Source organism: Nothoprocta perdicaria, unplaced genomic scaffold (assembly GCF_003342845.1).
Source record: "Nothoprocta perdicaria isolate Ctin4 unplaced genomic scaffold, notPer1 scaffold_177, whole genome shotgun sequence".
In the NCBI taxonomy this organism is placed as follows: Eukaryota; Metazoa; Chordata; class Aves; order Tinamiformes; family Tinamidae; genus Nothoprocta; species Nothoprocta perdicaria.
The window spans coordinates 377,267-390,561 of NW_020454949.1; the positions used below are offsets into that span (position 1 = coordinate 377,267).

Here is a 13,295-nt window from a genome sequence, read left to right on the forward strand (position 1 = left end):
AAGGGGACCAGCACGCGCGGCGCCGCCAGGCGACACCTCCCGCGGGCGCCGCGGAGCCTCGGCCAAAATGGCAGCGCCCTAGTGGCGGCCGCCATCTTTGTCTGACGGCGGCGCCGTACAGAAACCCCCATCCCCAAGGCGCAGCGGGGCAGCCGAGGTGACCCGGTTCCGCCATCTTGCTGTACGGCCGGCGGAGGCGGCCGTGCCGGCAGGGCGGAGGAGGGGGCGGGCGGGGCGGGCGGAGGGCGCCGGGCCCGGCGGCGCGGCCGGCCATGGTGATCTGCTGCGCCGCCGCCAACTGCTCCAACCGGCAGGGCAAGGCGCTCCGCGGCGCCGTCTCCTTCCACAGGTAAGGGAAGGAGAGGGAAGGGAAGGGCGGGCGGCCGCCCCTCCGCGCGCCGCCTTTTGTCTGCGCGGCCCCGCGGAGCCGCCGCCGCCCCGCGCTGACAACGGCGGCCCCCCCGCCGCCCCTCCCGTTCCTCAAAGAATTCCAATGAAATTCCCATTGCGGCGGCCGAGGTGAGCGCCCCTCGAGCCGCCGTGGGCGCGGGCGGGCGCCTCGTGGGCACCCGAGTGCCGCTCCGGGAGGGTTTCGCCCCGCGTAACGTGAGGCGTCGAAAATCCCTCATTTGTATTTATTTTTATTTGGTTGCTAACGATCGGGCGGTGTTGGCCGGGTGGGGTGCCCGGGGTCGGCTCGCGTCTCCTGGGCGCCCTGCGTCCGCGAGCGGGGCGGTTGGCGGGTGGGCGACGAGGCCCGTGGGCGACGAGGCCCGTGGGCGACGAGGCCCGTGGGCTCTGTCCTCCCGGCAGGGCCCTCGCAGCGGGAACGGGCAGCAAATGTGCCTGCGGAATAGCCCCCAAATGGGCCAAACCTCTCAAAACGTGGAAGAATTTGCCCTTCCTAAACTTAAAAGCAAGCGGCACAAACCTTTATGATTCCAGGTGGGGATCTTCTTATCTTCTCAGGATTTTGTTTTCTTCCGTTTGCCTTTCAGGTTCCCTCTAAAGGACTCGAAGCGCCTCATTCAGTGGCTGAAAGCCGTCCAGAGGGACAACTGGACTCCCACCAAGTATTCCTTTCTTTGCAGCGAGCATTTCACCAAAGACAGCTTTTCCAAGCGCCTGGAAGACCAGCATCGGCTGCTCAAGCCCACCGCCGTCCCTACCATCTTCCAGCTTGCGGAGAAAAAAGACGACAACCTGGATTATGTCCGAAGCAGAAGGAAAATAGCCAGCCAGGTAGCGCTACAGGATGGAGACCCGCCGAGGGAAGGAGGCTGTGAGGTAGTGCAGAGAACCTCCTCTTCTGAGCAGGGCTTGATGGTGATGCAAGGGACTAACGAGATGGAGGAGGCGACTTTGCAAGCTGAAATGGGGTCGATAGCTAAGAAAGAGGAGAGTATCTACAGGCAGCTGGACGGCCCTCGCAAAAGGACTTTAGGGGATGGTTTAATTGCAAAGCCAGCTTCTCAGAAAAGGCCTGAGAGACCTTGCATGGAGGATTGCCCTAAAAGCATGCGGACAGGCGGCTGGATGGCAGACAGAAGCGGCATATCGGTTGACGACTTCACGCCCCCTGCGTCTGGTGCTTGCAAGTTCATCGGCTCCCTGCACTCTTACAGCTTTTCTTCCAAGCACACCAGGGAGAGGCCATCGTTCCCAAAGGAGCAACTAGAAAGGAAAAGGCCAAAGCGAGACACGGAACCGAGCTGCAGCAGCAACCTCGTGGGACACGATAACGCCTTAGCAGAAGGCTCCTCTACTTCATCCCTAACTGTGACCCCTCAGAAACCTTCCCAGAGCTTGTCGGCGTCCCCAGCAGACCTAACCCCTCAGCCTGCCGCGGAGGCTGTGGTCGGGCAGAAGGGGGACACGGACGCCAATCCCATGTCCATCAACGAGGTCATCATGTCGGCATCAGGAGCCTGCAAGCTCATTGACTCGCTCCACTCCTACTGTTTCTCCTCCAGGCAAAGCAAAAGTCAGGTGTGCTGCTTGCGTGAGCAGGTGGAGAAGAAGAACGGGGAGCTGAAACTCTTGAGGCAGAGGATCAGTCGCTCTGACAGTCAAGTCAGGAAGCTGAAAGAGAAGTTAGATGAACTGAAGAGGATCAGCTTCCCTTACTTGAACAGTCTGCTATCGCAGGACTGTGGTCAGTATCTCCAGTATCCTTGCACTGAGGCAGAATTCAGATTTCGTTTTGTTTAAAAAAATAAGAGATCTTTTAAGTTAGAGGTAATAAAGAGGTGATGAGTATGTCTTTTGGAGGAAGAAGTAGCAGCTTTTATTAGATCAACAGTTGCAGCTGAAATAGTTTGGTTTTGAGCACACCTGCCACTTCTCATACTCCCAAAGCCTTTTTTTTCTGTTTTTCTTTTTTTTCCGTCACTGTCATATGTATTTTAAAAGATGCTACTTCCCTCTCTCTCTCTCTCTCTCTCTCTCTCTCTCCATACTCTGTGTCCTTTGAGTTAAAGATATTAACGTGCCCGTGCATTGTTTTCACAAGGTTCCTCTAGGCAGCTCTTGATGAGGAACAAGAAGTCAGGTCACAGTGTTAAGGACAAGTCCTCTGAGGACGCTTCACTTTTTCCTCGCTTGTTACTTTAATTTGTTCATTTGTGACTTGATGGCACTTRTTATAATTTGATTTTCTTTGGAGAACACCTGTGAAGGTCACCAATGTCTTAATAAGATATCGTGTCTGGAAGGTATGTGGGAAACCCATCGTGCTTTTCCATAATGATCCAAGAAAAATTCTGGTCTTTGCTTATATTGCATCTGCTAAGTGATGTAGTAGGGGTAAAATACGACAGTCCTGTYATACCTGTTGAGCATATTTTTCTTGAGTGAAATAGTTGCATGCAGTTTGATCGTTTCCTTCCCAGAAAGCTGGAAGAAGTCAGGAAATGGCTAAGAAAGTGAGAAGAGATGGGCTATGACCTCTCTGTCTGTAGGGAAAAAAGCAGAGGGACAGGATAGTGCAGAAATCGTTATTATGATGAGGCTGAGCCGGGCCCTAGCCCTTTCTCTTACAGGGAGTCATTTATTATACCTGACTCACAACTAATAAAACTTGCTCAGTGACTCTAGTCACGGGATGTCGTTCTGGGAAAGAAGTCAGCAGGATTCAAAATAGACTTGATGTTTTTTCAGCTTGATGCCCTCCCAGTGTTTTCTGCATGTGTTTTCATGTTCCTGTGTCTTTCGGAAAAGTGCAGAAAACTTGCACTTTGGTTTGGGGAGAGGGGAAAGGATTTGACTTGACTTATTTATGTCAGTTCTGCGTGGAATTGGCAGAGTCTTTTTACACCTACCTTCTGGTCTGCATTTTCATACTGTTTCGGTGCCGAGAAAATACCTAACAACAATTTTAGGTGGCCATAACTTGCATATATATTTGTTCGTGTGTATATTTATATATGCCAACATGCTAATGTGTGCCATATGCACACATGTAATATGCTAATTCCCACATATGATTACCGTGTATATGCTAATTATGGCAACTTAAAATTGTTTTATATAATGTATGTTGAAGGATATTTTTCCTTATTCAAGTAGTCTTTTTCTTTCCYYTTTTTTTCAAGGATTTTTTTTTTCTCCCTTAAAAGGTGGATGTCCTTATACCTACATGTATGAGAGCSTAAGAATAGTAAGCATATGTACTGTAAGAACATAAGAATTATGCCCTTTTCTAAGGTCAAAAAATGAATTATTTTTTATCAATATATTGCTGCTTYGGCTGTTTTCTGTTGACAAAACTGGAGACTGATGTAGAAATTCATCATTTCCATGATTACAACTTGTGCTGGGAAAATTTGCGTGGATAAAAGTCTTTTAGCCAGTGATATTTTTAAAGAGCTTGTTAGGGGCTGGCTTTTTTTTTTTTTCCCTGTATAAGTGCAGGCTGAAATTTTGAGCCTTTCTGCCTTTCTTGTGCACCCTCAAGTGACTTGTGCCCTCGAGCAAGTGCGAGACTGGATGAATACGGAAGGAAGATGGATGGGATGCCCTCRTGCAGCAGAAGCAACGTTTCTGGAGGAGATCAGGTTGTTGGGAACATCCCTGGGATGTTTTCCRTACCACTTCTACCATGCCGAACTCCTGCTTGGTTCACCCGTTTGACCAGGAAACTATTTCTGCTCCTTTCAGGAACCACCTTTGATGTCTGCAGATCAAAGGTGGAGAAACACTTCAGCAGAGTGTGGTTGGGCTTGAAGGACCAGGCAGGACAAGGTGAAATGTGTCCTCCCAAGATCAGGATCCCGAGGCAGAAACGACCGTCTTGTTCTGCAGGGGAATTCCTCAGCATCACGTTCCCCCTGTGCTGTAACTGAGAAGAAATGATGCTTTTTTTCCCAGAATTGCTGACACACACTTATTATTTTTTAGTCATTTCTCTCAAAACTACAATTCCCAGCAGGCATTAGGATCACTTCCGTACCCAGTCCTGAAATCACTTCCTGAATAGCTCTTCACAGGCAAGTAAGAAGAGCTTTCCGGGCAGCAAGGGTGCTTGGAGCTAAAAATAACCGCAAGCTATGAGCAGCGGTGCAGCCAACACAGGTAGGATTCAATGGGGTTAAAATATATGTATTTATATGTGTTTTAGGGAGGTAAAGCTGTTAAAATGTGGTAGCTTGCACCTATTGGGAGTCTCTTCCAAACTCCATGTTGGTTTTCTTGAAGGTCATATGAAAGGCAGTGGTGTTTTTAAAGTGGGTTTGCTTGAAAAGTTGTTAGGCTTTTGCTGAGGATCTATAGAAAATATTTCCGTTTTGGATTTTTTTTTGATATTTGTAGAAGCTCTTGCAGAATTCTAGTTGTGTTTAATACTTTTGCAGCTGAGTGAGAGCAGCATAAGGTAACTTTAGGAATCATGAAAGGTCTGGGTTTTTTTTTGCAAGGCCTGATGCCTCTGCAGTGATGTGAGGTCATGGTTTCCATCAGGATGGTGATAGGCTTTTATTTGGGCTATGGAAAGCAAGTAGCAAAGATCCTTGGTGTGGATGTGGATGATAGCAGAGATACTTGGTGTGGGTGATAGCAGAGATACTTGGTGTGGGTACTTGGTGAGGATGTAGGATGTTCTGCTCAAATGTGAGAAGCTTTCCCAAGAGAGATGGTTGGACGTCACAGCAGTCCTTGCCTGGACACCTGCATTAGGAACTCATCGTTGGACAGCAGTTTGCGTGTCCTGATCCAGAGACCTGCCAGCCTCTCCTCCTGGCTTGCTGCCCCTAAAACCTGCTGCTTTTGGGAAACCCCTGCTCCGTCGAGGCCTGTGGACGTGCTGCTTCACCTCGCCGCGTTTCAGCCTTCATCTGTGGGAGATCCAATAACAACAAGTACTGCTGCCCTTGTGGGTGTCAACAGCTCCATCTCCGCAGCGCTGCCCTGCTTCCCCTCCTCTGTTACCACATTAAATTCCGCAGTGAGCCAAAAGTCACTTGTGACAAATTAAAAGAAAACCCCAAAACACGATAGTTTGCAAAAGAGATATTGGGGTAAAGTTGCCTTGGGACACTTTGCTTTTTCATAGTAGGGTAGGATTTTGAAAACTTTTTTTTTTCCCTTTCTTTTTTTTCTTCCCCTATATTTTGTACTGCAGGAAAGCTCTGGAAGTGCCTACAGATACATTTTCTCGGAAGATAGAAACAAAGAAGCAGAATGTACCARCTCGTGGTTACTTTAGTACCAGAAGGTGTTGGAAGTGGGGGGAGCCCTGGCAAAGTGGAAGAGGTGACCTTATCAGAGGAGGGCAGCGGCTGGGGGTGTAAGGCCACCTGCTGTGTTTTAACTGTGTCAAAAGCCCCCAGAACAAGCCAGTTTTTCCTTCCCAGAGGCATGTTGGTTGTCAGGACCTTACTGAAAAGCAGCTGCAGGAAAATGCCTGGCTGCAGGCTGTAGGCCGCATATTTTGATGAGGTGAACAGCAAAAATAGAGAGGCAGCAGAGCAGCTCTCCGCATGTTTGTTTCCTGGTTTTGGCACAGGAAAACAGTTTCCTGTTTTTTCTCTCTCTTTTTTTTTCCCTCTTGTTTCACATGAAAGCAAAAGGGATTTTTGCACGTGGCAACAGGTACACGGCYGACACTGGAGAGCCAGGCTGGGTCCTGCTGGTGGAGTGGAAGCAGCCGGCACGTGCACCTTGCAAAGGAGTGTGCTCAGCCTGCTTTCCTAAAGCAGTGACATGAGCTGGATGGCTTTGGCATCCGACAGTGTTGAGGGTTGATTCRTTGTGGGTTTTTTCCTTCTTCTCCCTGTTGTCATAACCTTTGGACTTCTGGGCTAGTTGTAGTGGCTTCTGTAAAAGGGTTGGTAGTCTCAAACATTCCTCCTGGCTTCAAAAAAATCAGAGTGTCTAMTAGGGGAGAAAGAAAGAGTTTTCCTTAGCAAGGATGCTCATGGAGTCAATGCTGGGGTCTTTCCATTAGCAGAGAAAGTGTGTGTGTTTGGGTGCAGGAGCAGCCACACCGAGAAGACCTCACATGAGCCTGAAGCTTCAAACATCAGAGTTTCAGTTTCTTCTGCAAATTGCTGGATTTGGYTCTTATTTCTTGGTATTTTCAAGTACCCATGAACCAACATGATTTAAAAAGTGTTCTGCAACTCGCAGCTCTTACAAGTGCCAACGCAAACTCAGATAACTAATCAGTTATCCTCTGGTCATTGACATTTCTCTTGCTGTTTTGCCACTTCCTGAAATGCTCTCGAATTGGTAARCAAAAGAAAATCAAGTTTGCAATCATCCCTTAAAGGGAGAACAGAGCCAAGGCCAGGAGAGGGCRGCAGCAGCCCATGCTGCAGCTTCCATGGACTTTTCCAAAGGCTGATTCCCTGCCCTAGGAGACTTTGTGGCCTGCAGAGAACTCGCAGCACAGGGTTTCCCGCAGCAATCTTGGATTTTGATTTGGATTTTGGTGATCGATGCAGAAAGGTAACTGCAGCCCCAGGAGATCATGTCTTGCTGTCCAGGCTGCTTGCCATGCACATGGGAGGGAGGTAAGTAGAGGCAACAATAAAATACAGGCCAGTATCTTGTTGAGTAGATTCTAAGAGCCTCACTTAACTCTGGGGAAAAGTGGAGGAAATGCAAGACGGGAAGGATGGTTTTTGATGAGGGTTGCTCTGGTGCTGTAGATTTTCCACCAGTTTCGCAGTGAGCTTTCACATTTTTTGCTTGTTGCTTCCCTTGCAGAAAACTTTAGGGTAATGAAGGGTTTTTAGCAGCATTTTTCTGACATGTGGGCAGGATTTTGGACTCAAGCTTGCTTTCTGTTGTGACAGGATACAACAAAAGTGGGAATTCTCTTTGTTGGAGCTTCCCTACTTTATTATCCCAAATACGGGCTCCACATTTGCCTTCCTTGCTCAGTCTTTTCAGCCCAAGGTTTAGGGTTGAGCAGACTGGATCTCAGACTGATGAAGCAAATTTTTACCCACAGCATCACCCTTTTGGGCCCTGATTTCAGCAAATTTTCATGTGATACCAAGCTGGGAGAAAGAGATGACTTGCTTGAGGTTAGAGAAGCGCTGCAGAGGGATCTAGAGGGGCTGGATTGATGGACTGAGACCAACTGTATGAGCTTCAACAAGGCCAAGTGCCCGGTCCTGCACTTTGGTCACAACCACCTTCTGCAGCGCTGCCGGCTTGAGAGCTTGGAGAGCTGCGTGACGGAAAGGGATCTGGGGATGTTGGTCGACAGCCACCTGAGCATGAGCCAGCAGTGTGCCCGGGTGGCCAAGAAGGCCAACAGCCTCCTGGTTTGTATCAGAAACAGTGTAGACAGTAGGACATATCTGCTTTCCTAACCTGTTTGTTTTACCTTGTATGTGAGATTGCTCGGGGTAAAACCATTGCTGTTGCTCTGGAGCAATCCTGAGGTGCTCCTTGTTCTTTCTCCACCGTCTGAAAGCAGCTCCCAGCAAGCTGGGGAGCACAGATCCCTGCCTTCCCTTTCCTCATTCTTCCCTTTTTTCCCCACAGAGACGCCACAACTGAACCCTGTGATGGAGCCCCTCTCCTGGATGCTGGGCACCTGGCTCTCGGATCCGCCGGGAGACGGCACCTTCCCTACCATGAAGCCCTTTCAGTACCTGGAAGAAGTGCACATCTCTCACGTGGGGCAGCCCATGCTGAACTTCTCGTAAGTCTAGGGCTTTGCCGGTGCTGGCAGCAGCTTTTGGATTGGAGTGGGTATGGCTCCAGCGAGCTTGGGTGGTTGCATTTCTTTTGCATGTCACATTTCAAATTGTAAAGGGCACCAGTTTTCCTCTACCAGGTGTGAAGATGCAGTGAGATCTGGCTTGGTGGCCTCAGTTTCTGTTTTATGTCCTGAGCTGTGCACCTGCAATCAGGGAAGACTCACTAGTCTGAAACTACAATGTGCTTCCACATGTTTGAGCTTTCCAAAAATGAGTTCATGGCTTTGTTCAGAAGCAGAAGTGTGCAGGATCAGGGCTGTGACCCGTGCAGATCAAGGCTGTGACCCAGTGCACCTTGCCGTCTTCTCGTGGCCTGCTGATTTTGGGGATTACATAGGGACGTGCGGCTGCAGAGAAGGACAAACAATGTGTAGGAACTGCTGTTGCATTAGGGACTCTTAAATATGGAATTAGCAGCAGCGCTGCTGCTAATGCACTGATTGACTTATTCCTTTCCTGCCAAAGGATTCGGAGTGGGCAATTTCATGAAAAATAGGATGAAAGGAGGGATTATTTTAGAATAAATACATTGCCAGTAGAATAGTCTGCTAAGGTATGTAGGTATTTCACCTGCCATTCATGTATATAAGCTGCTGTTTAATTACCAGATACTTGTGTAGAGTTAGAAAGACCTGGTAAAGAATAAGTAGGCATAGGAGATTAATTCTTTTTTATGTAAGGAGACAGAAATAAGTCTGCTCTGTTACTGCCTGTAGGAAACTACCTTCAGGGAAGCAAGTTGCCAGGTTTAAAAGCTGAATAAAGATGATACTGTAATGCCAAATATTTCCTTGAGGAGTGTGTGTTGTGGACGGAGCATGGCTGAAGCATTGGTGAAAGGTCAAACTGCCGAGGGGAATTTCCTGTATAACTGTTAGAAAGACTAAGAAGCTTTAGAAGATCTCAAGCCAGATCTTAAATAACTGGTTCCAGCTATAAGAACCAGTTGTATGTATAAGGGAACTACTCTTCTGTGTGTTTGCATCTTCCAACCTTGAAGTCTGTTCAGTCTCTCACTCTTCCTTTAAGTGCTGGGAGTAATCATGTTAAATAAACTTGCATGTTCTCTGCAAGATGAAGCCAGGCTGAACACTTTTGTTCTCAGTGCAGCCCTACAGCAGTTTTTGTATCGTGACTTCTCCTCAGGTTCAATGCCTTCCATCCAGACACCAGGAAGCCAATGCATCGAGAATGTGGATTCATCCGCCTCAAACCCGACACTAATAAGGTGGCCTTCATCAGTGCCCAAAACACAGGTAGTAACCCAGTATCCTACAGATCCTCACAGGCCTAAGCTTGGGATCTCTGGGAAAAGGCAGAGGTCCGTATTCTGCGGTGTCGTTTCATGACTCTTCCAGAAAATTACAAGACCCCACTATCAGTTTCATTCCATTTATCTGAATTGTGGGTTCAGCATCAAAGAACAGCATCCCCATCTTGGTATTAATGAGGTCATGTCAAGAGTGCTGGGTTCCAAGGCTAGTTACAGGTGATTTGACTTGTTAGCTTCTTGTGACAGGAAAGGACTAAAAAAATAATGCTTAACAGTACAATTTTGGGAGATGTGTGTGGGGGTATTCTGTTCTAAAATGTTACATTGGTATTGCAGATTTAACTTTGTAAACCAGAAAAGCCTCAATTTGCAACAAGAAATGCAGTTTGAGGCAGGAGTTCTGATGATGGCAAATGGAAAGGGGTCGGTGATATTCTCATTGCCTTCATGGTATCCTAGTCTTTTTGGGAGAGGAACAAGCACAGATAGGATGGCCTGCTCCCAGGAATTGACCACAGTAGATCCTGTGGTAGAAGTAGAGAGGTAAATATGTTGGTTCATGAGCTCATCTGTGATTTCTTCTTCTATTGCTGTTCTCATGTTTGGCCAACTCTTAGCTCTTTCTAATGGTCAGATTTAACTTCCCACTTAAAAGGATGATGTTAAAACTCAATGTATTTGATTCAATGGTTCAGCGTAGAGTTTGTGGCCTTCGCAGGATGTCACAGTGGTGGCATTAAATCTTCCTTGCAACTTCTCCATCCAGGAGTGTCCAGCATGATGCATTCCCCTGCTTCCCCAAGCCATTGCACTGCCAAGAGCAGTGCTGTAAGTGGTGGCTTCTCTCATGCCATTGACGTGGTGCCATTGACAAAGAGCGTGGTGATCATTCTTGGTTCCCAAACTAGGAGAATCTCCCACTCTCTGGAAGTAGTATCGTGGTATGTTTGTTATACAGCTCACAGGGGTTGAGTAAGAGAGAATTTCATTATTAGAAGCAAAAGCATTTTGAAAACCCAGCTGATGCTCAAAAAGAAATGGTAGCTAAGGCTACAGAGTAGATCCTGAAGGGAAAACTGCCAATTTAACTGCAGTACTTATCCCTTGTATGAGTAAGTCTGCCTAACATGTTTTTTCCAGGAAGTATTATGCTTATGAAACTTCATGGATTTGCAGTTTGCTAGGTCAAATAAAACTGTTTTTCAGGGAGAATGGAGCTATCTTTGTAGCCTGTGCTAGAACTACATATTTCTACTACATAAAGCTTGATATTTCTGACATTGTGAGTTAACCTTGATGTAGCCTAATGTTTATGACCTTGCTTCTTRTTAGGTCTTGTGGAGGTGGAAGAAGGGGAGGTGAATGGACAGGAGTTGTCTATAGCTTCTCACTCCATAGCCAGGATCTCCTTTGCCAAGAAGCCTCACGTGGAACAAGTGAGTACACACTCGGATAGCAATTCATGTAGTTGTGCTGGCCCTAGAAGGTGTCTGCTTGAGAAGGTAGGTTGATTAACATCAGCCTTTAGGTATCCATTAGGTAACCATCCATTAGGTATGGATTGCCCCCAGGTACTCTTGGAAGTACTGCCCAGCATCCCTCCTTATATTCTCTTTAGCAATCTTCAGAAAACATTTCAGAGATTAAAAGCACACAAGGGACTGGCCTGATCTCTCATTAAAACCTAACTGTCGTACTGAGTCACACCAAAGAGCCATCCAACCCAGAATCCAAACCTCAACAGAACGCAGGCTGCAATGGAAGAGAAATTTCTGAATATTGTGGTGGGGCAGTGGTGTTTCTTTGTTAATGATGGACTTCTGGATTAATTGCAGTAACAGGGCATGCCCAWGAAATATGTGCAGTATCACATTTCCTTAGGATATTTAGTAATGCTTGCCAGACAATTCTTCTGAATTTCAAGGTGGGAGACCCAGACATTTTTATTCCAGCACTCTCTAGGGGCTGGCATTGTGGCTATCTGAGAAAGTTCTTTTTCCCCTGTTCACCAAAAAGTTAATGTTTTGTTCTGTTTGGTTTAATTTTTGTTGTTGTTTTCAGATAAAATGTCACTGGTCATATTTTTATGACCAGTAGTATTATGACCCAATATATTATGGCTCAATAGTTTCTTGTAGTACATAAAGGAGCTCCATGAGCCAGAGAATGAGCCCTGGTTCCCTCACTTTAAACTGCTAATCTAATCTCACGGCTGTTAGAAGATGGGCATATTTTAGATATCTTTTAGACAAGATTTTTTCTTTTATTTAGTGTTTGTTTTATTTTTGCTGTTAGTGTGTGTGTTTAGTGTTTTTTTTTTAATTATTCACTGGAATTTGAGTGATAAACTTCACGTGAGGGGATTTAGGCATTAATATTATGTGGCTAAAACATGATGCAATTAAGCAAGCGACTGCACATTGGTACATTAGCAGAGGGGAGTTACAAAAGCATGGGCAGGGAGAGCAAGTGTAATTGTACCTTTTTCATATGATAAGAATGCATATGATAATTATTGCAATTACAATAGTAATAGTTTTTTTCTTGAATTTCCTTAGATTACCAGAAAATTCAGGCTCAATTCTGATGGAAAACTAGAACAAACAGTCTCTATGGCAACCACTACGCAGCCCATGACTCAGCACCTTCACATTACCTACAAAAAGGTGACCCCCTAGAGCCCAAGGGCGGGATCTCCCTGCCGAGGGCCCTGCCTGTTGTGCACTGCGAGCAGCAGCAGCTCAGGAACGCGGGACAGCACGAGCCGGAGCTCAGTGCCCGCTGCAGAGCTGCCTGTGCTGGTGAGAATGTCACRCGGATATCTCTGTAATGGTATATTAAAAAAAGAAGAAAAAAATAGTAAAATAAAAAGCTTTTATTTTTATGGCTGTGTCCTTGGATGTGATGGCAGAGCGGTCTGTGGATTGCTCTGCTCTGGCAGCAGTTATGGAGGGGTTTGCTCCAGCTTGGGGTTGCAAACTCCAGGCCCCTTGTGTGTAATGTGAATAATGCCACAAAAGCCTGGAGAGCAAGGGCAGGAGTGGATCTCTGTCACAGCAACTGGTGATGAGAASTGCAGGTCCTGCTTGATGAAGCTCTGTCTAAATCTTGGGGGGACCTTGTGTTTCAGGACAGAGCGCACGGGAGACAGAGCCCGGAGGGTGCRGGGGCCAGCTGCGCATGGAGGCCCGGGGAGGGCGCATGTAAGGCCGGAGGTCGCGAGGGGCCACCTGTGCACGGAGGCCTAGGGAGGTCCCACGAAAGCCTGCAGGGACCTTGGGGCCACGTGCGCACAGAGGCCCAGGGAGACTGCACAAAAGCCCATAGGGTGATTGGGGCCACATGTGCACGGAGGCCCAGGAAGGCCCCATGAAAGCCCATAGGGTCCCCAGGACCACGTGCGCACATTGGCTGGGGAGGCCAGAGGGTCACACATGTAAGCCTGATGGGTTGCCGCTTACATGTGCACATGGACACGTGGGGAGGCCACACGAAACCCTGCAGGGCCCCAGGGTTGTGCATGCATGCAGGTCTGGAGAGGCCACATGAATGCCTGTAGGGAGCCTGAGGCCATGTTCATATGGAGGCCCAGGAAGGCTGCATGAAAGCCCACAGGTTGATGGGGCCACATGCRCACAAAGACTCAGGAAGGCTGCACAAAAGCCCACAGGGCCCCCGAGGCCACATGCACGCAGAGGCCGAGTAAGGCCGCAGGATGCTCAGGGGCATGCACGGAAGCCTGGAAATGACAAATGAAAGCCCGCAGGGCCTTCGGAGCTGCATATACAGGATGGTCTGTGGAGCCATCA

General features: G+C 47.7%; 1 protein-coding gene across 1 annotated transcript; it reads left to right on the forward strand.

Moving 5' to 3' along the window:
- Positions 1–272: 272 nt before the first annotated feature.
- THAP4 (THAP domain containing 4) lies at positions 273–12,315 on the forward strand. Its single transcript, XM_026036351.1, has 6 exons — positions 273–349; positions 999–2,155; positions 7,996–8,155; positions 9,360–9,469; positions 10,819–10,922; positions 12,045–12,315. The coding sequence occupies exons 1-6, from the start codon at positions 273–275 to the stop codon at positions 12,162–12,164; spliced, it is 1,728 nt and encodes a 575-aa protein (XP_025892136.1). The 3' UTR covers positions 12,165–12,315.
- The last annotated feature ends 980 nt before the right edge of the window (positions 12,316–13,295 follow it).